The sequence below is a fragment of the Calypte anna genome, chromosome 28, assembly GCF_003957555.1.
Source record: "Calypte anna isolate BGI_N300 chromosome 28, bCalAnn1_v1.p, whole genome shotgun sequence".
In the NCBI taxonomy this organism is placed as follows: Eukaryota; Metazoa; Chordata; class Aves; order Apodiformes; family Trochilidae; genus Calypte; species Calypte anna.
The window spans coordinates 580,003-604,681 of record NC_044273.1 but is presented as its reverse complement, the minus strand read 5'-3'; the positions used below and the strand labels follow the sequence as shown (position 1 = coordinate 604,681).

The 24,679-nt window shown below is 56.1% G+C and overlaps 1 protein-coding gene across 2 annotated transcripts; it reads left to right on the top strand.

Annotated features, from left to right (window-relative positions):
* Positions 1-951: 951 nt before the first annotated feature.
* On the top strand, positions 952-22,840 carry ATP8B3 (ATPase phospholipid transporting 8B3). 2 transcript variants are annotated; one of them, XM_030466375.1, is made up of 29 exons: positions 952-987; positions 2,225-2,274; positions 4,198-4,269; positions 4,778-4,906; positions 5,452-5,565; positions 6,264-6,362; positions 6,748-6,809; positions 7,538-7,610; positions 7,827-7,897; positions 8,365-8,447; positions 9,482-9,640; positions 10,125-10,213; positions 11,034-11,227; positions 11,545-11,753; positions 13,279-13,313; positions 13,580-13,736; positions 14,358-14,546; positions 14,896-15,008; positions 15,379-15,543; positions 15,815-15,926; positions 16,203-16,278; positions 17,095-17,236; positions 17,641-17,908; positions 18,404-18,627; positions 19,658-19,741; positions 20,022-20,261; positions 20,872-21,010; positions 21,265-21,395; positions 22,007-22,840. In XM_030466375.1, the coding sequence occupies exons 3-29, from the start codon at positions 4,249-4,251 to the stop codon at positions 22,241-22,243; spliced, it is 3,615 nt and encodes a 1,204-aa protein (XP_030322235.1). In that variant the 5' UTR covers positions 952-987; positions 2,225-2,274; positions 4,198-4,248; the 3' UTR covers positions 22,244-22,840. The 2 variants fall into 2 exon arrangements, with proteins under 2 accessions (XP_030322235.1, XP_030322237.1); XM_030466377.1 differs by lacking the exons at positions 952-987; positions 2,225-2,274; positions 4,198-4,269; ... (1 more) ...; positions 5,452-5,565; positions 7,827-7,897 and having other exon boundaries at positions 6,276-6,362.
* Positions 22,841-24,679: the final 1,839 nt, after the last annotated feature.

Genomic DNA, 24,679 nt, shown 5'->3' with positions numbered 1-24,679 from the left:
CCCTTCCCAGCCCTGTCCCACCCTCCCGGGAGGAGGATGATGAGGGTGCTGGTGCTGGTGCCAAGTGGGAAGGAAGGCAGTGACCAACTGGTTGTGCAGGTTTTGGGGGAAGGGTGAAGTTTTGGGTATTGGGGTGAACGCTGCCTCCCGAGGGCACCGCTGCCCCTGCCACCTTCTCCAGTTCTGCTCCTGTTGGGAAGCACTGGTCCTGCCCAGGACCTGCCTGGGCTGTGGCATCGTGAGGGTCCTCACGGGCAGCTGAGCCAGGGCCGACATTTGGGTCATTCACAGGAACCCGGGGGCTGCTCCCGGGCTGAGAAACACCCCATGTCCTGCAGGGAAACCTTTCTAAATCAGTGTTATTGTTATTGTCTGGGAACAAACCGGGCTTTGTAGCTGCTCAGCCGGTTGGAACGGGGCACCCGGAGCTTCTGGGCCCGGGAGGGAAGGTAAAAAACCAAGCTCAGAGGTTTAACAATTCCCTGTGGGCAGGGGAGGCCACGCACGGGCTCCGTGGGGATGCTCCAGGGGAGGGGAACGCTGGGATGGTGACAGTGACACTGGAGGAGCATCCTCTGTCCCGGCCTCTGCTGTTGTGGCCTCCTGGCGCTCGCTTAATTGCACCGGGGAGGGGGGGTTCAGCTAATTGCAGGGGGCCATTGATTGCTGAAAATGTCATCTGGGCCAGCTGCAGCTTCCAGGGTCACCTCGGCTCTTCCCTGCCAGCGTTCTTGGTTCCCGGGTGCCCAAGGCCACCTCCCACGTGTCCCTACACGGGGGGCTGCAGAAAATCCTTTCCTTTCCTCTGGTTCCGCCCAAACCCATCAGCGGCTGCCGAAGCTGGGGGGGTGGGGGTGGGGGCACGGAGATTCGGGACCGTCCCTGCCATGGCCCAGTGGCCTCTGTCCCCTCCTGCTGGTGCCGGCACCATCTTCACCTGAAGGTCCCCGTGGGGCTCCGGAGCTGCACGCGTGGAGGGAGCAGCAGGTAGGAGATGAGGGACAAAGCCCCAAATGTCCTCCTGGATGCTCCAGGGTCGGATGTCAGCCCCACGGGAGCTGCGGGGCTGGTGCTGGAGGAGAAGACACAGGAGGCAGCGATGGGCACGGAGAAACTCAGCTGGGATTGGGAGGGAGGGGGAGAGGGAGGGTTGGGATAACCTGATGTATCCTGGACCTTATCCAGGGCTGTCAAAACGCAAATAACGGCTCCCAGGGCCGGACCATCCCTGCTCTGATGCTCAGACCGTTTATCCCACTTGTCCTGTCCTGCCCACGGCTCCCCGGCCCTCCCCGTGGATCGGTGTCACCTTCACCTGAGAATTAACTTGGCACCAGCCCCGTGGGCAAGAGCTGGGCTGAGGTTTCCCCCTCCCGCCCTCCCCAGGGGGTGAGGAGCTGCCCCTGGGATGGGGATGGACCCAAATCCGTCTCTCCCCTGGCAGGTCGGGTGCTGGCCGGTGTCACCCGTGGGGACACGGGGCTCTGGTGGCACCGCCACCTCGTTTAGGAACCTGCGGGTGTTCCGAGCTGGGCAGTCAATGCTTCGTGAACTGCGGGGCCTGCGCTTGCTTAATTGCCTCCGGGTTTCGGTGCTTAATTACGGCGAGTGATTAACCTAATGAGAGCTAACGAGGGACCCCTGTGGTTGAGGCTCTGCGGGCGTGGGGAGGGCTGGGGGATGTCCCGGGGGTGGCTCTCTCCTCATTAGCTGCCAGCGCTAACGAGGTGGCCTCTGTCCCCGCGGGTTGGCAGTCCCGGTGCCATCACCTCAGGACTGGGGGGTGGCAGGACGGTTCCCTGGTGCCTTCATCCTCCTCTCCCTCATCCCGCTGCTCCCACCTTTCTCCAGCTCCAGGGCAGTGCCCGAGCTGCTGCCACCCCCGAGGAGGCACCAGTGAGCCCAGTTCGGCCCCGGTGCTGCCCACATCTCCCTGGGTGCCCTTGGGGGCACTTGGGGACAACTCCTCTCCACCGGGGGGATGACATCGCGTCCCTGTCCCCTGGCAGATCCCAGGGGCAGATCCTGTGCCAGCAGCTCGGGGTTGTTCTGACCCACCCGGGCAGGGCTTGAGCCACCTCGGGGGGACCGGGGGGTGTCCCGGGGCAGGCAGGGAGAGGCCGGATGGGAGGCGGGCAGGTCCCTGGGAAAGCTGGAGGTGTGGCATGGGCTGTCCCTGCGGGGGGCAGGACGGGTGGCAGCCAAGTCCCCTTTGTCACCGCAGTGGCAGGAGCTCGGCGGCTGCCCCGGGGGCTGCGGACAGGATCGGTGCAGGTACGGGGACCCGGGGGGAGCGTGGCGTGGGACCCCCTTCTCCCTCCCTCCCCTAGTCAGGATCCTGGGGCTGCCATCCCCCTCCTCCCTCTCCTGCACAGTTGGAGCACCCATGAGTGCCTGAGCGGGCAGTGGGTAAGGGGTGGTGGTGGGGGGGTGTTGAGGGGTTTCAGAGCCCTGGAGATGTGGTACTGAGGGGCATGGGGTGGGGGTGGCCTGGGCAGGGATAGGGGAAGGGTTGGAGCTGATGATCTGAAAGGGCTTTTCCAATCAAAATGATCATGATTCCCAGAGGGTCCCTCCTGGGAGCTGCAGCTCCCACTGCGGACCCTGGGGAGAAGGAGGGGGGGAAGGGGCGAGATAAGCCCCCCCAAAACAACACCACGGCTGAATGGAGAGCAGGGAGCAGCCTGTGGGGATGGGGATGGGGGTGGAGGAGTTGCCTTTCCATCTGGTGTTGCATCCCAGCAGGTGGAAAAATAGGGCAAGTGGAGGGAAACACCTCGGTGCCAGGAAAAACCCCGGAGAGGTTTTAATGAGCAGTGATGGAGACATCGGGGTGTGGGGGTGGGTGGGGTGTGCCCAGGGCAGGAGGAAGCAGCAGCAGGAGCACACACACACCCACTTGTCACCCGTGTCACCTGCAGCTGCTGTGATGATGACACCAGAGGGGATCCCCTGGGGGGTGGGGCAGGGGCTGGGGGCCCCGAGGATGCTGTGAGCATTTAACAGGAGCAGCACTTGGCAGCACCCACCAACCCCGGGCAGGGGACAGGGGGTCAGGGTGGTCCCTAGGAAGGTGACCACAACCCCCTGGCCAAGAGCACTCAGACACAGAGCTGGGGAAGGGTCTGGAGCAGAAGGAAAGGGTCTGGAGAAGTTGTGAGGAGCAGCTGAGGGCCCTGGGGGTGTTGATCCTGGAGCAGAGGAGGCTGAGGGGAGACCTTGTGGCTCTCTGCAACCCCCTGAGAGGAGGTTGGAGCCAGGGGGGGTCGGGCTCTGCTCCCCAGGAACAAGGGATGGGACAAGAGGAACTTTTGGCACAACTCAAGTTGTGCCAGGGGAGGTTTAGGTTGGAGCTGGGGAACAATTTCTCCCTGGAAAGGGTTGTCAGGGCCTGGCCCAGGCTGCCCAGGGCAGGGCTGGAGTCCCCATCATCCCTGGAGGGGTTTCAGAGCCCTGGAGATGTGGGGATGAGGGACATGGGGTGGGGGTGGCCTGGGCAGGGATGGGGGAAGGGTTGGACCTGATGATCTGAAAGGGCTTTTCCTACCAAAATGATTTGATGATTCCATGCTGGGTCTGCTGGGTACTCCCAGGGAGCCCAACACATCCCACACTGATTCCTGCACAAGCACACACAGCTCAATATGTACCCAGAGATTTTAGAAGCAAAAATGCCCCCCCAGCTCTGGAGCAGCAGTTCTGATCTGCAAATGCTCTTCACAAACATTAATTAATATTTTCCTCCAGGCCAAACCCCAGTGGCACAGTGCCCACTCCTGCTTTAGATGGGTTTATTTGTGTTCAGCCACACAAACCTCTGCTAGCCTAAAACAGTGTTTTTGGGGTAAGAAAACACTACTTTTGGCCTTGTTAGCACTCTGAGGGTGCTGAGCCCCTGGCCCAGGCTGTCCCCAGAAGCTGTGGCTGCCCCATCCCTGGCAGTGTTGAAGGTTGGATGGGGCTTGGAGCACCCTGGGCTGGGGGAGGTGTCCCTGCCCATGGCAGGGGTGGCACTGGGGGGGCTTTAAGGTCCCTTCCCACCCAAACCAGTCTGGGATTGTCTGAAGATGTTGTCCTGCCAAGAAGAGTGTTCCCTCTGCAAGATGCCCTGAAGAGGTGGAGGGCCCAGCTCTGGAATGTTGGAGCTTCCTGGTGGAATCCTGCAGGGCAAACACCTTTGGTTGTCCCCATCCCCAGATCTTGGTGGTGCCCAGATGGCTGCAGGAGCCCCTGCCCCAGGCTGCCTGCATGGAGAGAAGCAGCTGCCAGGTCAGTGGGCACTGAGGGGGTTTGGGGTTGTTTTGGTTTGGTTTTTTTCCCATTTTTAGGCAGTTTATGAGAAAGTTGAATGTGGGTCATGAGGTGGGGAAGAAGCAGATTTGGGGTGAAATGATCTGGAAGGACTGACCATCAGCTGGGGTGGGGGAGTTGGGAAACATGACTGGGATGTCCCTTGCTTGGTGGCAGCTGCACTGGGACAGCAAAAATGAACTGAGGAGAGGAACAGCAAGTGGCCTCCAGGCAACAAGGACTGTGCTTGGAGGACTTATCCTTCTCCAAATTAAATTAAACCAAATCCAGAGCCCCAGTGGTGGCTCTGAGGGGAAGTGTGTGGGATCTCTGGAGGCTTCTGGCCATGGTGCAACTCAGCTGACCCCAGAGATCCAGCTGTGTTCCAGCTGTGTCTCAAGCTGTAGGGACACCACAGGGAGCCTCCCTTGCCAGCACTGGGTCACCATGAGCCCAGTGGCACCATCACTGGTCCCTGTGTCCCCAGGGCCTGGCTCTGATGGGAGCTGCTCTTTGCTTCTCAGCTTTCACCTGGGAGGTGAGGGCCAACGACAGAAACTACCACCAGCAGGTCAAGAAGAAATTTGCCTTCTGCCTGACCAAGAAGAAGTACTCAGTGAGTCAACCTGGGCCAGTTCTTTGCTCAGCTCCTGGTTCTGGGTGGGTGTTCCTGACAGAGATGCTGCAGAGGGATCTCCAGCAGGATGGAGGTGCTGGAGGGGTCCTCAGTGAAAAGGAAGGGGCTGCTCCCTGCTCCAGATGCCCTCTGAAGCTGTTAGAGAAGGGGCAGAACCATAAGATGGGTCATTTTTAGTCTGATGGTCAAATCAAAAGACTTGACCAAAGATTTCCCCAAAAAGATTTGGGGAAAAAAAGTTTTGGTTGAACAAAACCAGATTGGTTTTTTCCCAGCTGAACAATGACCATCCTGCTAGGGGCCAGCTGGGAACCCTTCAGATCATCACAAGCAGAAGATTTGGCTTCAGTTTGAAGTCTTCTCACTCTTTGCTCAAATAGATCTTTGTCTCTGTGGCACTTGTAGATTTTTAAAGGCATTTCTTATGCCAGAAAAAGCCAAGAAGTCCTAAAAATCCCTGACTGGAATTTAAAGGCCTTTTGCAAACAATCCTTTGGTTTCACCATCCTGCTCTTCCCCTGCAGGGCAATGCCATTAAGACAGCCAAGTACAACATCTTCACCTTCCTGCCACTGAACCTCTACGAGCAGTTTCACCGGATGGCCAACATCTACTTTGTCTTTGTCATCCTCCTTCAGGTGAGATGGAGACCAAGGTCAGGGCACAGGGGGATTGTTTGGTGCTCAGGGACTCTGCTATAAATGGTGGCAGGGAGGCTGCTTTTCAGGGGTGGTCGTTGTCTTCCATGAACTCTGAGGGATTTCACTTCTGTGGAGCTTGGAGCCTAAACTGATTGGCTTTGGGTCAAAGCCAAGCCCCTGTAGAACACACCCAGGCAGAGTTCCTTCCCTCCAGACTCAGTGTCCCACATGTACTTCATGTACGAGGCTGAAATTCAACAAACCTTGTCCCTTGTAGGCAGAGATGTTGGGTTGATGCCTCCTGGGTGGGTTCACATCATCCTCAGGAGGTGGTGGGGAGGGAGAGGCAGTTGGTACCCAGGGAAAGGACAAGGGGTGATGGACACCAACTGGAACACAGGAAATTCCACCTGAATGTGAGGAAAAAAACTTCTTGGCTTTAGAAGTCACAGAGCACTGGGATGGGTTGCTCAGGGAAGTTGTGGAGTCTCCTTCTCTGGAGATACTCAAAACCCACCTGGATGCCATCCTGGCTCCCACACTGGGTCCCACCTGAGCTGGGGGTTGGACTGGGTGATTTCCAGAGGTCCCTTCCCACCACCACACTGGGATTGATTCCCTGTGAGTTGGTCACCTGGTGTGTCCCAAGGTGCAATGGAAATGGTGTCAGTGGTGTGAAAATTCTCCCTCTGCAGACCTTCCCTGAGATCTCCACTCTGCCCTGGTACACCCTGATCTTCCCCCTCAGCTGCCTCCTCACCATCCGGGGGCTCCGGGACCTGATTGATGACCTGGTGAGTGTGGGGATGGGGAAGGGTTGGGAGCGTTGGGTGTAGGGCCTGGGGGGGCATGGGCAGCAGGAAGGTTCCCTTTGCTTGGCCATTGCTGGGTCATTCCTTGCTCTTCAGGTCCCATCAGCTCCACTGTGTCCAAACCCCTTTGTGTTTTCCCTTGAGCAGTTCCTTTCCTTGGGGGTCCAGACCCCCATTTCTGTCACCTTCACCAGTGGCTGCCTTCCCAACCTGCTCCCCAGAAATACCTTGGGGGGGAATTTTGGAATATATCTTCTGATGGCTTCAGACAGCAGATCCTGTCCCAGGCCTGAGGAGGAAGATTGTAGAAGGTGTGGTCCATCCTTTTGTGTTGTCCTCTTTTATGTTTTTATTCTCCCCTGGGCAGGGCCGTCACCAAAGTGACAGAAACATCAACAACAGACCCTGTGAAATCCTCTCTGGGAAGAGGTGAGGAGCTTTGGGAAGCTGCACCTGTGTTATCCAGGCCTGTGTGGAATGATGGAGCAGCTGAAGTGCTGAACATCCTTGAGCAGAGCAGCTGAGACGGGTTTTGGGGGGAATATCTGTGATGCTGGAAACTCCCATCACCTCCCAAAATCTGCTGCAGGTCCAGCTGGTCCCCCACAGGAGTGATCCAGTCCCAGGCACACACAATGGGTCTGAAAAAGGCCAAATTTACTGTGATGTGCTGGGAGGAGGGTTTCAGATTAGATACTGGGAACAGTTTCCTCCTGGAAAGGGTTGTCAGGGGTGGAGGATTTCAAACCTGTGTGGCTGTGGTGCTGAGGGACATGGGGTGGGGGTGGCCTTGGTAGTGCTGAGGTTACAGTTGTGACTTGATGATCTGAAAGGGCTTTTTCCAACCAAAACAACTCCGTGATCCTGGAGTTCCTCCACTCCTCGTGTCTAACCCACGGAGTCATATTCCTGCTAAACATTGATCCAGAGAGGGACCAGGGAGCTGAAAGTCCCTGCCACCTGTAGGCATGATGGCTATGGAGGTGACAAATGTGTCCTGTGCCATCCTTGGTGCAAGAGCAGCCAACAAGCAGCAGGTCCCCTCCATCCAAGGAGCTGTGACAGAGAGAGGGTGACCCAGAGGACAGAACCAACTGCAGAGCCCCATTCCTGCTGCTCTGCAGGACATTCAGAGATTTCCCTCAACTCTCCTGCAGGTTCCGCTGGCAGAAGTGGTGTGACATCTGTGTTGGGGACATCGTCCGCCTGCGTAAGGACAACTTTGTCCCGGTGAGCAGGGCCCTGGCACTGCCTGGATGCTGGGGACAGCAAGGGGGGGGCAGAAGGGACTCAGTTGGGGGGGTTTGATCAAAAGGGACTCAACCAGGGGGGGCTTGACCAGGAGGGACTCAACCAGGGGGGGTTTGACCAAAAGGGGCTTATCCAGAGGGGGTTGTTGGTCAGGAGGGGCTCAGCCAGGTCCTCCCCCCCTTTCTTGCTCCCCAGGCTGACATGCTCTTGCTGTGCAGCTCGGAGCCCAGCAGCCTGTGCTACGTGGAGACAAGTGACATTGATGGGTGAGCAAGGGGACCATGAGGGGCAGTGGCTGAAGCCTCCTGTCTTGGGAACCCCCCTGACCTGGGGGGATGTCCTCTGACAGCTAAATCTACAGACACCCCAGAAATGGGATTTGATCCCCAAATGATGACATTTGGGGAGCTGAAAAAATGCTCCCAAGGCTTCCACATTGGAGCTGGTGACCCTGGGCATCTCCTGGCTCCCTCCCAGCCCAGGGGGGGCCAGCAGGTGCCCATCCCTCCCCCAGGAATGATTTAATGCAAGGTCCCCTGGCCAGGGCTCTCTTTCTCCATGAGTGCTCCATGTCTGGTGTGACAGGTCCCTCTCTCTCTTCTAATCTCCATCACTCATGTAATCACCTGATAATTAACAGCCATCTCTGTCCCCTCAGCCTGACAGCAGAATTAACACCTTTGTCACCCCCCCAGGGTTGTTTTATTTTCCCCTCCCTGTCTCTTGTTCCCAGGGAAACAAACCTGAAGTTCAGACAAGCACTTCTGGTCACCCACCAGGAGCTGGTGAGTGAGGAAACCATGGCTGCCTTTGATGGTGAGTCTCCTGCAGGGGCCATCCCACTGGGATGGGTTCAGCCTCTGGAAGTCCCTGTCCCCTCGGGCACCAAGTGCCACCAATCCAGCTGCAGGATGCACTTGTTCCTGAATGGAAGGAGCCAAAGACCTTGTGTGAGGGCCCTTCCCCAGCAGAGGAGCTCTGTGGTGGACCCATCAGGGCTGTGCACCTTCCTCCTGCCCTGGATCTTTATTTTTCCCACTGGAATCAAATGTTTGGTTCCCAAACCTGGGCTCAGATCCTGCATTTTTTGCCCCTTTGGTTCTCCATGGGATGCAGACTTCCCTCTGAGGCAACACAGGGGGTTGTGTCTGTACTTCATTATAGGATCACAGGATCCCAGACTGGTTTGGGTGGGAAGGGACCTTTAAGCCCTCCCAGTGCCACCCCTGCCATGGTCAGGGACACCTCCCACCAGCCCAGGGTGCTCCAAGCCCCATCCAACCTTCAACACTGCCAGGGATGGGGCAGCCACAGCTTCTGGGGGCAGCCTGGGGCTCAGCACCCTCACCCCAAAGAATTTCCAACCTGAATCTCCCTTTTCCAGTTTCAAGTCATCACCCCTCCTCCCATCCCTCCAGACCCTTGTCCCAAGTCCCTCCCCAGCTTCCCTGGAGCCCTTTCAGGCACTGGAAGCTGCTCCAAGGGCTCCAGAGGGCTCCAAGCTGCTCCAGAACCTTCTCCTTCTCTTCTCCAGCCTGAACACCTCCAGCTCTCTCCCCCTGGCTCCAGAGCTGCTCCAGCCCTTGAACCATCCCCATCTCCCTCCAGTTTCCCATCCAGGGGGCAGTTCCTGCTCTGAGCACCCTCCCAGCCCTGCAGGGGGAACCTCAGCTTCGTTTGAGCCATCCACATCCCAACTCCATCTGGAGCTGCCCTGACAAAACCCGAGTCCCCAACACCCCCCTATTCCTCCTTCTTCTCCCCGGGGCCAGGGCTGGGAGGCTGAGGGGAAGAGGGAAATCCTTTGGTTTCCTCCCAAGCCATCAGCTGAGTTGTGCCCCCTGCTCCAGGGCGAGTGACCTGCGAGGAGCCCAACAGCCGCATGCACAGCTTCACGGGGACACTGGAGTGGAGGGGACAGAGTTATTCCTTGGACACTCAGAGGATCCTGCAGAGAGGCTGCAGGCTGCGCAACACCTCCCTGTGCTGTGGCCTGGTGATCTATGCAGGTGAGGGAGCAGGAGGGGCAGAAAATCCCCAGCTTCTTGGCAATCTGCTCCAGCTCTTCCAGCATTAGCAGGTCCCGCTCCCAGCTGATAGGAAGAGGTGGGAGCATCCCCCAGGAGTTTGTCCCAAACTTTGGTGGTGTTGGGGATGATGTGGTGTCCCAAGCTTCTGCTTATCCCAGGTATTATTCCAGCTGCCTCCTGTTCTGGATCCGTTTCACTTCATGGTATCCAGACTGAGTGGCTTGGTGGAGCTGAGAGCTTGGCCAGGAGTAGCTGTGGGTGGAGGGGAGGGGTAAGGCCTGGTGTAAGCAGCACTAATCCAGGAGTACAGCCCCAGCTTGAGTAACCACTGAGTAAAGGCTGCAGTCCTCTGCACAGGTGGGGAGGTGTTTTTATGGAAGAAGCCATAAAACTTAACTTCAGTTCAACCTTCTGGGGTCTGCGGGCTTGTGTTTTTACACCCAAAGTGTTGTTTCTTATCCAGGATTTGATTCCAAAATTATGAGGAACTGTGGAAAGATCAAGAGGAAGAAAACCAAGCTGGACCGACTGATGGATCGCCTGGTGATCATAGTGAGTGTGGGGCCAACCCCTCCTGCCCTGCTCCACAGCCTCCTGGGGTTGCTCACACCTTCCCATGAGAGGCTGCTTGCCTGGGTGATGTTTGGCTGCTTTTCTCCAGCCTGTGATATTTTGTGTTTAACAAGTTATGGGAAAATACCAAGTGATGTTCCCAGACAGCAGCAGTGGCCGGGGCAGTCTCCCTGGTGGTTTTGTCACTTGAGCTCGGGACATGGGCAGCTCTGAGGTCTCAGCTCCAGAGCAGCCTCTGGGGTCAGAATGTTTCAAACCAGGAGCATTCAGGGTCTCCAGCCCCTCCTGGCTTTACTCATCCAGAATCATGCTGGTCCAAGGAGATGGGTTGTGCTGAGGGACCTGCAGGCTGTGTCTCAGTATGGAGCAGATGGAGCAGAGAGGAACCTTCCCTCTGGGGGAAGCAAAGCAGCTTGGTGGTAACAGGAGGCTCCCGATCCTGTTCCTGATGAATGAGAAGTGCCATCACCTCTCAGGTTGGCCACGACCATTTGTTTGGTGACTTGACAGGAAGGGGTCAGGACACCTTCTGTCCAAGGAGATGGTGTCTGAGGCAGTCAGGGGGAGGGAACATTAGAGTTTGGGGTGTTGTGGATGTGCCAAGCAGAAGCATGAGTTGTGATCCCCCCTCTCAGCCCAGGAGGAGCCCTGAGAACCAGCTCCAGGCACAAGGACACCTTTGGCAGGTTTACAGTTGAATGTGACAAACCACCTAGAAGGGACAATGCTTGGTTTTCAAAAAGGCCTCGTGGGCTCTCTGTGGGGGGAGGTTCTCACCCTGGCATTCCCTGCATCCCAGATTTTCCTGGTGCTGCTGCTCACTGCGCTTTGCCTCGCCATCGCCTCCGGCTTCTGTGCCAGGATGTTCCAGGAGAAGCACAGCTACCTCTCTGCTCTCTACAAGCACACGACCCCTGCCCAGCAGGCCTTCTTCAACTTCTGGGGCTTCACCATCCTCCTGAGCGTCATCATTCCCATGTCCATGTACATAACGTAAGAGCACTCAGAGATCAGTTCCTCACTCCTTGCACGTGGCCATCTCCTCACACCTCAGTCTGCAGCCACAAAATGGGGTTTGTCAGAGCCTGGCCCGGGCTGCCCAGGGCACTGATGGAATCCCCATCCCTGGAGAGATTTCCAAGCTGTGTGGATGTAGTGCTGGAGGACATGGGTTAGTGGTGGCTTTGGCAGTGGTGCTGGTGGGACCTGAGGATCTGAATGGTCTTTTCCCAGCAAAACAATTCCATGATTCTATGACTTCAGTGCAATCTCCTCCTCTGGTGTGAGGTTTCTTCTGTCTGACTCTGCAGGTTTGAATTCATCTATCTGGTGAACAGCTTTTTTATCAACTGGGATCTGGAAATGTATTATGCTGCCAAGGACATTCCAGCCAAAGCCAGGAGCACCAGCCTCAATGATCAGCTTGGCCAGATTGAATACCTCTTCTCAGACAAGACTGGCACCTTGACACAAAACGTTATGAGCTTCAAGAAGTGCTGTATCAATGGAACCATCTATGGTAACTTCTGGTGGAACCAAGTTTGTAAGGACTCATGAGTTAGGAAAACCTTGATTTGCTTCTTGCCACTCCTCTTGGCTTGCTAGAGAGCTTGGGGTGCGTGGATTGACCTCTAAGGTCCAGGTTGGACACAATCCTGCCCTCCAAAAATGGGTGCTTACCCTTCAGGAGATGCCTGATGCCCCAAACTCCAGGGAGATCAGCTGAGTTTCCCTGGGGGAAAAAAAAAAAAAAAGGTGTGGGGGGGTCAGAATCCCAGCAGAGCTTCAGGGCAGACACAGTTTGTGAGGAACCTGCTAGGAATAAGCAGCTGATGCTGGCCCAGGTGGGCAGGGCAGGGAGATGGATCAGCAAAGCCCATGGGCTTTTATTTTCAATGAAGGTTTTGGAGAGAAATAAAGAGGTTCTGGTTTTTTTCTTTGCACCTTTTCTGGTGACTCTCCAGCTTGGTTTCCAATTCTGGACACTCTGTGGCTTTCAGGTGATCTATGGAGGTGCCAAAGAAATTATCATTTCCTGATGTTGTTCTGTACAGTAGATGCATATAATTGCTCTTGGATTTTTTTTTTTTTTTTTATGGTTCTGCTGGTTTTTCTGCTTAAAAACCTGAGAATTGCCAAATCCTTTCTCTTCTTACTCACTCAAGCTCTCAGCTGGCTTCTGGGAACTGTCTCAGTGCTTAATTAGTCAAATTTATCAGGCTGGAGCTTTAGCATGGAGCTCCTTTTCCCTGAGATAGGCATCAGGCACTTGAGATAAATGGACAGTGATAAAAGGAAAGAGGAGGAAAAAAAAAATCCATCCAAGTTTTGAAGTGGGAATAAAGACAATTTTCCCCTACCTGATGGATCGTGTTGCACCTCAGAGCCTTGATCCTGCCAACTGTGAAGTCTCCCAGGAAACATGGGTGAAAGCCAGACATGAATTTTAACATTAAAAATGTGTTGAAAGCCTAAAGAGCCAAAGAAGTCAAGTTGGGGGTGTTCAGGCTGGAGAAGAGAAGGCAGCAATGGGGAGACCTTAGAGCACCTTCCAGTGACTGAAGGGATCCAGGAAAGCTGGGGAGGGACTTGGGACAAGGGCCTGGAGGGATGGGATGAGGGGGAAGGGTTTTAAACTGGAAAAGGGAGATTGAGGTTGGACTTTAGGAAGAAATTCTTTGGTGTGAGGGTGCTGAGCCCCAGGCTGCCCCCAGAAGCTGTGGCTGCCCCATCCCTGGCAGTGTTGAAGGTTGGATGGGGCTTGGAGCACCCTGGGCTGGTGGGAGGTGTCCCTGACCATGGCAGGGTGGCACTGGGTGGGATTGGCACTGGGCACTGGGCACTGGAAGGACCAGTCTGGGACTCTATGAAATCACCCCTGGACACCCTAACAGAGCCTGGCTCCTGACCAGCACCAGCAGACACTGGAAACCTCTCCCATTTTGCAGTCTCCTGGTCTGCAATATCAGCAGTCCCTGCTGGGAGCCCTTGCCAGCCCTGCTCCCTCCAGCTCTCTGCTGACTGAGTTATTTTTCTTTTGGCAGGTACAGGCACAGCCCATGAGCAGAAGCAGCCACCGGTGCGTAACTCCCCCTCCCCTCTGCCCTGGGGCCAGGCTCAGATGCTCCTCACCAAACCCAAAGCCATCCAAGTCCTCAGTGACATCTCCAGCAGGCCCAGCCTCTTGTTTTGGAGCACAGCTTGTTCACAGTGGTCCCAAGTCTGCCAGTGCTCAGCTGCTGGTTAAGGGCAGGGGAGCTGAGGGCATAAAATGATCCAGCCCAGCAGCATCCCCGTGCTCCCACTGCCTCCGGGAACCTGCAGTGTGCCCCATGCCTCTTCCAGGGGTCGAGGTTGAGCTGGAGCCACCCCAGGGAGCAGAAGGTGGAGTTTTATGATGCCAGGCTGCTGGCAGCCATTCAGAGGGACAGTGACCCCGTGCTGAGGGAGTTCCTGAAGCTGCTGGCCCTCTGCCACACGGTCATCGTGGAGGAGAAGGACGGTGGGTTGGCCATGGGGGCCAGGGGTGCACTGTGGCACAGCTGTGTCCATTTGGGTTGGGACAAAAGGGATGATCTATCCCTGGCTGGGCACTTCTCTTCCTTGGTGCAATGAGTAGAAGAGATGAAACAAATACAGGTTACAACTTGGCTGAAGAAGCTGTGGCTGCCCCATCCCTGGCAGTGTTGAAGGTTGGATGGGGCTTGGAGCACCCTGGGCTGGTGGGAGGTGTCCCTGACCATGGCAGGGGTGGCACTGGATGAGATTTAAGGTCCCTTCCCACCTAAACCAGTCCTGCTTCTATGAAGAGTAAATGGATTATTTTTTAATGAGGCACAGATAAAAGTTTCAAAAAATGTGAGTTTTCAGTGTCCTCAGTCATGCTTTCTCATTTTATAAACAATCTTTGTTTTCAAAAATACCTCATTTAGAATTGTGGAATGTGAAAACCTGCAAGAAATCATTAATTGGGGGACTTTGATTAGTCTCTTTGACTGAGTTTCCCTTGCCTGGTGGCTCGGACTTTAGGGTGTCTGTAGACAATGTTGGTTCTGGGTCAGGTCAGGGTGTTTCAGATGTCCAGGAGTTGTTTGGCTGGGAGTTTCCTGCTTCTCCCCTGCAGACCAGCTGGTTTATCAGGCAGCTTCACCAGATGAAGAGGCACTGGTGCTGGCAGCCAGGAACATGGGGTACATCTTCCTGGCCCGAACACAAGACACCATCACCATCAGTGAACTGGGGAAGAGGAGGACATACCAGGTGCTGGCCATGCTGGACTTCAACAGCGACCGCAAGAGGATGTCTGTCCTGGGTGAGCAGGGGGGGTGGCTCAGGGGGACCCCCAGGAGGGTCCTTTCTGTGCAAGGGATGGCACTGGGATGACTGCCACTGACCACAGATGGCATCAGGGTTCCCAGAGTTTTCCTGGTCATCACTGGGGTTTTACTTGCCCTCGGTGAAGGCAGCTGAGAAAGCCAAAAGGGAGGAAATTAGGGGCTTGGAGGAGGGGTCCCTGAAGGCCTGATCCTGCCTGGTGGTTGGGCAAAATAAACCAGGACTGTTCCCTGTGGTGCCTCCTGCAGCATGGCCACCCTGTGGGGACAGGGGTGCATGGGAGCCACCTCTCTGGCTGCCTAAATTGTCCTTCCCCTCCCTCCCAGTGCGGGACCCCGAGGGCACAATCCGGCTCTACACCAAAGGGGCTGACACAGTCATCCTGGAGAGGCTGCAGAGGAGAGGGACCAATGAGACCTTCACTGAGAGGGCACTGGATGTGAGTCCCACACCAACCTGGGGTGGAAAGGGCTGGTCCTCCTGCTTCTGGCTTTGGGCTGGGTGTCCTGGAGTCCCCTGCTGTTCTTCCTCCCTCTAGCTAGGATTTTTGTCCTTTTCTTCTTTCTGCTTCTCTAGGAGCATCACCTGCATATGGGACATATGGGGCTAAGAGGGCATCCCCCCCCACTTTTGGTGTTCTGCGTGAGGCAATGCATTGCAAGGATGCTTGTGGGGATGCTGCAGGGTGGGGGAGGGAGGCAGAACCCAGAGAGAGCCCCTCAGGCCCTGCTGTGTCCCTGGTTCTCCCTGGCCCACCCTGGGAGTCACCCTGTTGGGGGGAAGGGAGACCTGATGGGTCATCTCTGCAGCACTTTGCAGAAGAGACACTGAGGACTTTATGCCTGGCCACCAAGGAGGTGAGTGAGGCTGAGTACAAGGTGTGGAGCAGGAGGCACCAGGAGGTCAGCATCCTGCTGCAGGACCGAGGGCAGGAGCTGCACAGACTGTACGAGGAGATGGAGCAGAATCTTCAGGTGGGGTTTGGGAGGAACTGGTCCCTCTGGTTCTGTGGAGAGCTGGAGTTGGGGGAATGAGGAGATGAAATGTCCAACCCAATTCCCTGGGTGGGAGGGAAGGTGGAATTCTCCCCCAGGGGTGACTTTGGGATGTGACATGTCAGTAGACACTGAGTGAGACATCAGTCGGGTCGTGTCCACTCAGGGGCAAGGAACTGGGGCTGGATCCAGGGGTAATTCCCATCTCTACATCTTTCCTTGTCATGATACCCACTCATGCTCCTTCCAGCTTCTGGGGGCCACAGCCATTGAGGACAAGTTGCAAGATGGAGTTCCTGAGACCATCCAGCTGCTGAAATTGGCCAACATTAAAGTCTGGGTGCTGACAGGAGACAAACAAGGTCAGTGGAGGCAACCCCAGCTCCCACCAGCACATTTCAGCTTCTCCCTTTACCAGACCCAGAGAGATGAGACCCTGGGAAGGGGCAACACAAACCCAGAGTGTGTCCCACAGCCCATGTCACCTGCTGGAGACAGAGCAGGGGAAGCCATCTCTGTGGTGGCACCGAGCTGGAGCAGAGCCCCAGCAGCTGTTGGGCCCGAGGGCTGGGGGCTGCTCTGGGGGGGGGTGGTGGCATCAGCACATGACAACCAAGCATTGTCACCTGGTGGTGCAGAGACAGCAATGAACATTGGCTACGCCTGCAGACTCCTCACGGATGACATGGAGATCCTGGAGGAGAAGGAGATCAGGTGAGGAGCCATGGCCTCCTGGGTCAGGACATTGCTGTCCCCACTGAAGACTCCTGTTTAGAGTGGCCTGAGCTTGACTTGAGCTCCTTCCCTGTCCCACCCTGGACCATAGAATTATAGAATGGGTTGGGTTGGAAGGGACCTTAAAGCTCATCCAGTTCCATGGTTAAGGACACCTCCCCCAGCCCAGGGTGCTCCAAGCCCCATCCAACCTTCAGCACTGCCAGGGATGGGGCAGCCACAGCTTCTGGGGACAACCTGGGGCTCAGCACCCTCACACCAAAGAATTTCTTCCTCATGTCCAACCTCAATCTCCCCTCTCCAAGTTTTAATCCATTTCCCCTTGTCCTCTCCCTACCTCCCCTTGTCCAAAGCCCTCCCCCAGCTTTCTTGTAGCCCCTTCAGCCTGGCTTCCCAGGGAGGTGCTCAGCCCTCTGATATTTTAGTGGCTCTGCTCTGGACACCTTCCAGGAGCTCTGTGTCCTTCTGATGTTGGGGACTCCAGGAACAATGTCCATGGCCCTCATCTGCTGATTTCCAGGCCTCCCCATCTGGTCCTACCACTCCACTGTTTTCCTCCTTGGCAGGCTTTGACCACAAAGAGCTTAACCAGGTTCTCCAGCCTCTAAACCACAGGGACAGAGACTGATTTTTGAGATCATGAAACTCCCTTTCTGTCCCCCTTGTTCCCCCCACTCCCACCAGCCCCATCTCCCTGGAGCTTTGAGATGGCCAAGGCCAACTCTGGGTCTCAGTTGAAGCTGGGCACCATGTCCACCACCCCCACCTCAGCTCCAACCCCCCCTCCCCACACAGTGAGATCCTCCAAGCTTACTGGGTGAGCAACAACAACCTCCATGGCACTGGTGAAGCTCCCTGCAGCCACCACCTCTCCCAGCAGCACCCGGAGGCTTCGGGCCACAAGAAGAGAGCCCTCATCATCGATGGGGACCTCCTGGTAGGGTGGTACTTGGATGTTCTCCTCTGCTCTGCACTGGTGGCTGTTCCTTCCCTGGTGCCATCAGAACCTGGGTGGCACCAGCACAAGGAGGATGTGATGTTCCTCCTGCACAAGGGGTGGGAAAAAACCCAAATGAAGAGTGGAGAGGCTGAGAATCTCACACCCCTCGTTTAGCGTGGGGGGCTTGGACCAGAGCTGGGGTGATGCAGGCTGGTGGGGAACCACGTGCTCTTCAGGTCATACTGGGACAAACTGGTCTCCCGGTCACAGTGTTTGCTGTGTGATGAACTTCTAGAAAATGTAGCCTCTACAAGATTTAAGGCCATCATTGAGGACTTTGGGGCTCTCATGCTATGAAGGCTGTGGGTGAGGTCCAACATTATTGTGTGTTCTCCCCTAAGGACAAAATCCTCTACACGGGAGAGGTGTTGAAGGAGAAGAAGGGGTGGCGGTGGTGGTGGCTGGGTTGCTGCAGGGCCACGGACCAGCAGGAACAGGGCAGACTGGTGGAAAAAGCCTTTGTGGACCTGGCCAGCAGCTGCCAGGCAGTGATCTGCTGCAGGGTGACCCCCAAGCAGAAAGCCCTTGTGGTGCAGCTGGTGCAGAAGCACAAGAAGGTCACCACGATGGCCATCGGGGATGGGGCCAACGATGTCAACATGATCAAAAGTGAGGCTGGGGGCAGGGGGCAGGGTGGGGGTTTGGTGGGGACATCCCCATGGGGGGGGTCCCATCTGTCATCTCCACCCCCTCGCCCTCTCCTTTGAGGTGAGGAGCTGGGAGCTGAACCCCCTACACCAGTTCTTCCCAGTGCTGTGCTGGGAGGGAAGCCAGAAGCCCAAAGCCAGCCCCACCCTGGGACCTCTTGCTTTGGCAATGGGGAGGAACTTCCGTGACACTTCAAGCCCCAACCTGGGCAGTTGGCAGAGATGTCCCTGTCCCTATCCCTGTCCCCTTCCACAAGTCCTGGTGTGTGTGGCCCCGCTCGTCACCCCCGGGAAGTGACAGAGGAGGCTCCTTCCCTTTGCTCCTGGTTCACCCTCTTTCCCACCAACCTGCGGCCAACAAATGGGCAAAACACACCCACTGGGGTCCCCAGACAGCTCGACCTCCTCACCAAAGTTTCCCCCGCTGCTTTTCTCTCCCCTTTTTCTGCCTCCTCAGCTGCAGACATCGGGGTTGGGCTCAGCGGGCGGGAGGGCTCGCAGGCTGCACAGAGCAGCGACTTCACCCTGGCCCGGTTCCGCTTCCTCCAGCGCCTGCTCCTGGTCCACGGCCGCTGGGCCTACCTGCGCAGCTCCAAGTTCCTCCGATACTTCTTCTACAAGACCTTTGCTGGGCTCATGGCTCAGGTCTGGTTCGCTTTCCACAGCGGATTCACGGCTCAGGTGAGGGCTCACGTCCCCATCCCTGTCCTGCCGGGCTTTCTCCCAGCTCCTGGTCTTGGGATGTCCCGTTCTGGGGAGCTGCCTGACTAAAATGTGGTTGGTGTTCTGGTTCTTACTGGGCTTTTTGGGGAAAAGTACCCTGGGGAGGGTCTGGGATGTCCTTAAAGAATTGTGGAAGGGTTTTGATTGGAAAAGCCCTTTCAGATCATCAGGTCCAACCATTCCCAAGGCCACCCCCACCCCGTGTCCCTCATCCCCACATCTCCAGGGCTCTGAAACCCCTCCAGGGATGATGGGGACTCCAGCCCTGCCCTGGGCAGCCTGGGCCAGGCCCTGACAACCCTTTCCAGGGAGAAATTGTTCCCCAGCTCCAACCTAAACCTCCCCTGGCACAACTTGAGTTGTGCCAAAAGTTCCTCTTGTCCCATCCCTTGTTCCTTGGGAGCAGAGCCCGACCCCCCCTGGCTCCAACCTCCTCTCAGGGGGTTGCAGAGAGCCACAAGGTCTCCCCTCAGCACTGAGCCCTGGGGAACACTGCTGGTGATCGGCCACGCTCATCCCTGGGAGCTGCAGCTCAGTCTCAGATAGATGCAGGGAAAGATCCCATATCCATTGAGCTGCTTTCCTCCAAACTGGGAGCTTTCATCCCATCTGTGTGATTTGACCCCACTCTGTGGCTCCAGTCCCAGCTGCAGCATGGCCACTGATAGCTGCAGACAGTGTGGGGCTGATGCAGAGCCTGGGGCAGGTCCAGGGACATTTCCCCAGAGTTTGGACATGAGTTTCTTGAAATCTCTCTTAAGGAGTCTTCCCAAAGCTCTCTGAGCTCAGAGCTGCTTCCTCCTCCCTCCCTTTCTTTCCTGTGAGGGTGCTGAGCCCCAGGCTGCCCCAGAAGCTGTGGCTGCCCCATCCCTGGCAGTGCTGAAGGTTGGATGGGGCTTGGAGCACCCTGGGCTTGGGGAGGTGTCCCTGCCCAGGGAACTGGGTGAGCTTTGAGGTCCCTTCCAACCCAACCCATTCTGTGATTCAGCCACTCTACGAGGGATGGTTCCTTGCACTCTACAACATCTTCTACACTGCCTACCCTGTGCTGGCCGTGGGTCTTCTGGAGCAGGTAGGGGCTCACCTTGTGCCTGGAAGCCACATCCCCTGGAGGTGTGGGTCAGTCCAGTGCTCATTTCATCTCATCTCTTTGGCTCTTTGTGCTGGAACCGGGCACTGAGCAGCTCAGTGGGGATTTTGGTCCTGGGGTGGGGGGGTCTGTTCCCTGTCACCCCACAGCAAGTGATGAGAGGGACCCACTGCATCTCTCCCAAAGGGTGTGTGGAGTGGGGTGGCCCAGTTCTGCTCCCCAGCATCAGTGAGGAGGGTAATGCTTGGTGCCCTCCTGGCAGGATGTGAGTGCCAAGAAGAGCCTGGAGTTCCCTGAGCTCTACATGATTGGGCAGCAAGATGAGCTCTTCAACTACCGGGTCTTTGCCATCACTGTCCTGCATGGGGCCAGCACCTCACTAGCCAGCTTCTACCTTGCCTTCTGGGCCTTTCGGGACCACGTTGGCACCAAGGCTGTTGGTGACTACGAGTCCTTCTCTGTCACAGTGGCCACATCAGCTCTGCTGTCAGTCCTTGTGGAGGTGAGTGATGATCTGCCCTTCCCCATCCTTGACCAGCAGGTCAGAGCTGATCCTCCCCCTCTGCTCTGGTGAGACTCTCCTGCAGTGCTGGGTTCAGCTCTGGGGTCTCCAGCACAAGAAGGACTTGGAGCTGCTGGAGACTGTCCAGAAGATGCCACTGAGATTTGAGAGCTGGAACAGCTCTGTCTGGAGCCAGGCTGGGGGTGTTCAGGCTGGAGAAGAGAAGGCTGCAATGGGGAGACCTTAGAGCACCTTCCAGTGACTGAAGGGATCCAGGAAAGCTGGGGAGGGACTTGGGACAAGAGCAGGGAGTGATGGAATGAGGGGGAAGGGTTTTATACTGGAAGAGGGGAAATTGAGATGAAATCTGAGGAAGCAATTGGTGAGCCCCTGGCCCAGGCTGCCCAGAGAAGCTGTGGCTGCCCCATCCCTGGCAGTGCTGATGAGCTTTAAGGTCCCTTTCAATCCAAAGCATTCCATGATTCTGTGATCCTGGCCCAGGGGCTGCTGCTCTGTTGGGGCAGGGGAGGAATTTGGGACACGTGGATGAATGGAAGAGGATCACCTCAGCTTCCACAAGGCATTGTGTGTTCTGCCCTTGTTCCTGCAGATCATCCTGGACACTAAGTTCTGGACAGCATTGTCCTTCCTGATGGTCACAGCCAGTCTGCTGCTCTTCTGCCTCTTCTCCTTCTTGACCCAGAGCTTTGAAGCCTTCAGGGCAGCCCCTGCCATGTTCCGCTTCCCAGGTGATCCACAGGGATCCCCGTGGTCCCTCCCTTCCCTGAACCCGAGAAGCCCCTCCTGGCCTTGGTGCTTTCAGCCATTTCCCACCCACAGATCATCTCTTTCTCACCATTTCTTCATCTTGCTCTCTTGATTTTTGACCACAGTTCTGGTGCCATCTTCCCTTTAGACCCTTCAAGGGCCGGGGGGTGGAGGACACACCTGTCCTCCAACACTTGTTCCCTCTGTCCTCCCCACCACCTTTTTCCATTGGCAGATGCCAGTCTGAATGCCCTGACTGATCCCTATGTCCTGCTGGTGGTTCTGCTGTCCCTGGTGGTCAACACCATCCCCTCCCTCACCATCCGCCTGTACTGCACCATCATGGGCAAAACCACGACCCAGCAGGTGAGGGGCAGGCAGGGGGGGATGTGGGGGATGCCTGAGGGGCAGCTGAAGATGGGAAAGCAGAAATTCCCCAGGGAAGCTGTAGTGGTGGAGCATCATCTTTCCTTGGGGGCATCACTCAGCTGGTGGGGATCTCTCATCACGTGCAAATCCAAGCCTGGCTCTCCTCAGATGGTTCTGAGCCAGACAGGAGGCCCTGAGACAAGAGACCTGGCCCAGTTCCTGTGTTTGGCTGCAGCAAGAAACTGGACTCCAAGATTCCTTGGAGCTGCTGCTGAGGAGACACCAGGCTCTGGTGCTGGTACCAGCTCAGCCTTGGCAGGGCTCACTGCCACCTGAGTGGTGGCTCTCATCTTGCTGGTGGAGGAACAAAGAGGTCCCAGATGAGAGCAGGGACTGAGGACACTCCAGGGCTGCAGCAGCTTTCAGGTCCCCACGAATGTCCCCACGTCACACATCCCATCACACCAGCTCAGGGCACGGGGGAGCCGGGAGCCAAACTGCATCCTGGTGCAGGGCATCCTTCCTCTCCCTGCATGTCCCCCTCCCTGCTTGGGCTGGGGGCTTACCTGGGAGGTGGCCACAGCTCTGATCTCCTCATCTCCTTGCAGAAAATCTTCCTGAAAGCCAGGCAGGAGCCAGAGCCCCCCGTGGAGCTCCGTGCCCACCTCCCTCGTGGCTCCTTCCGCCGCCGCTCCAGCTACGCCTTCTCCCACCAGGAGGGCTATGCCAGGCTCATCACCCGTGGGGACAGCCTGCACACCAGGAGGGCCCCCTGCCCCCTCCCACCTCCCCTCTGCCCAGACACCACCCCGGCTTTGTCCCCTCTTCCCAATCCCAAGGTGTAGCTGCCCTGGCCAGCACCAACCTCCCACTGTGCTGTGCTGGGACAGGGCAGGTGCCACCACAGCACAGAACTGAATGTTCCCCCCCCACCCCCTTTTAAAGCATTTTTAAATCTCACTGGGATGGTGTGGGCAGCTCTGGGGGCTGCAGGGGGCTGGCCCAGCCTGGGGGATATGTCCCACCAGCAGCTCCATCACCCCCAGCACTGTGGGGATGGGCTTTGCAGGAGGCTGGGCAGCTGTGCAGAGCCCTCTCCCCCTCCTTCTCTTTGCTATCCCTGCCCCAGATGCACAGGTGCCTCCTGTGGGTGCCATGCCCCATCTCCACAGCAGCCATGTCCCACTTCTCCCAGACAGATGTCCCCAACTTTGTGGTCACAGGCTGTTTGCTGCAAAGCCTTGAAATGCACCCGGGGAGGCAGGGGAGGGTAAAGCCCTGGGGTGATGTCCTTGCCAGCTCTGCCCAGTGGCCATGGGACCATGAATCCCCTGCAGCTGGGGACAAAATCAGTGACTACTGGAGAAGCTGTGAGGGCACACCTGACTGGTGACTGGATCACCCTTTCATTGGTTTTATTTTTTTTTAATTAAAAAGGACTCCAGCTTTACTCGCCTCTCCTGTAAATCTCCACTCTGCCAGCAAGGGAAAAAACTGCACAGAAAGGTCCTGTGGGCCCTGGGTCTGTGCCACCAGCTCACTGGCACCTGCCAGCACTTGTGCCATGGCAAAACGCGGGGCAGGAGGAGCAATTTGGGTAAAAAGAGAAATAATTCACTCAGCCCCAGGAGGCCTGGACCTGCCTGCAGCTCACAGGCTTGATGGGTTTGTTTAACAAGTGCTTTGGCCTCCTCTGCATTGAGTTGGTGAGAATTTAAGTGTTTTCCTTGGGCTCTGGCCAGGAGGGTGCTGGGTGGTGCCAAGACAGAAAAGTCTGAGGAGTCTCTGGGAAAGCTCCAGTCCAGGAGGAGCTGCTGGAGGGAGAAAAACCTCTCCCATGATCCCCAGATCTGCTCCTGGGGCTCTCCTGCAGGAGAGGAAGAGGAGCTGAGATGGTTACAGTGCTGGGGCAGGGGAGATGCATCAGGAGGGGATGGAGCCAGAGCCTTGGGTCAGGAGGGGATGGAAAACTGGGACATCTCCAGGGGGGATGGGACAGACCCACAGCATGGCCGGGGGACACAGACACCCCAGGGTGAATGACTAGAAAATAATTTATTGAAGAAACAGAAAGCTGCAGAAATACAATACAGTCATGACCAGTAGAGGATGAACAAATAGAGATTTTTTTTTTTCTCTTTTAAAACCTGTTGACAGACTGGAGTTCAGTTCCCTGGGAACTTCCCCTGCATGAGTCATTGCAAAGAACAAGGAACAAACTCCAGAGCACACAGCACAGTTTGGATAAAGTGCCTGACACATAAGACTCTTCTTAAATTTATTTTTTTTTCTTTTTTTCGTTTGTAAATAGCTTAAACAAATATAGTTGCAAGACACAGAGGAGTAACAATTGCATTTCGCTGTAGAGTTAAACCTATCCCATGAGAGGAACAATAAAGCAGCAGCAAAAGCAAAACAAAACAAAACAAACCCAACCAAACAAATAAAACTCAAAGAAACCAACCCCAAAAAATTGAATTAGAAGGAAAAAGTCATTTAAAAACTCTGAGGTGTGGCCCTCAGCCCTGGAAGGTCTATTGCTATACAGAAAAACAAGCAATGGGTCCTGGAGGTGGCTGCACTGGCAAACCCAAGGCTGTGGGTTCTTCCTGGGGGATGATTTCTGTCTTTGGAAATTTGAGGGCAAAAAGAAGAAACAAAACGAAATGCAAGAAACTGAATTTTGGTTTTTGCATTTTTAATTTCCTCTCTTAAAAAAAAAAAAAAAAAAAAAAAAAAAGAAACAAACAAACAACCCAAAGAACAGCAGAGGTGAGAGGAAGGGGACTCTGTCCTCTGAGACAAGGGAAAAGGAGCCAGGAAAACATGGAGGACATGGAGCCAACCCGGCCTGAAGTGGGCTGGGAATTAGGGGAAGCTTGATGATCTTCCCCATCCAGACTTCAGATGCTCAGGAAAAGGGACCAGAGGTGATTTGTTGGTTTGTGTGTTTGTTTGGGGTTTTTTAGTTTTTTCCAAAGCCATTTCTGGGCAGGGACAGAGCAGCAGCTCCTGCCCATGTCCCAGCAGTAGAGCTGTGGGAAGAGCTGGGCCATGCTGGGCTGTGCTGGGAATTTTCCTTCCTCCCCAAGCAGAACCTGGGGGGGGAGAGGAGGTTGTGGGTAATGGAATGATCCAAATCCATGAAACCTTCCCTGATGGAAGGAGGATGTGGCTGAACCAGTGGGAGATCTTGAGTCCCCTCCACTTCCTCACCCACCTACCACCACTCTCTGCTCCTGCTCCCCACAGCACCAAAATGCCCCTGGGGGGCAACCCTG

What these genes read in the sequence shown, in the direction of transcription:
- ATP8B3 (XM_030466375.1), top strand. Translation starts at nt 4,249, where the DNA reads ATGGAGAGAAGCAGCTGCCAG. An exon ending in TCACTGAGAGGGCACTGGAT is followed by an intron (nt 15,009 to 15,378) that starts GTGAGTCCCACA and finishes TCATCTCTGCAG; the next exon opens with CACTTTGCAGAAGAGACACT. An exon ending in CTGGAGGAGAAGGAGATCAG is followed by an intron (nt 16,279 to 17,094) that starts GTGAGGAGCCAT and finishes CTCCCCACACAG; the next exon opens with TGAGATCCTCCAAGCTTACT.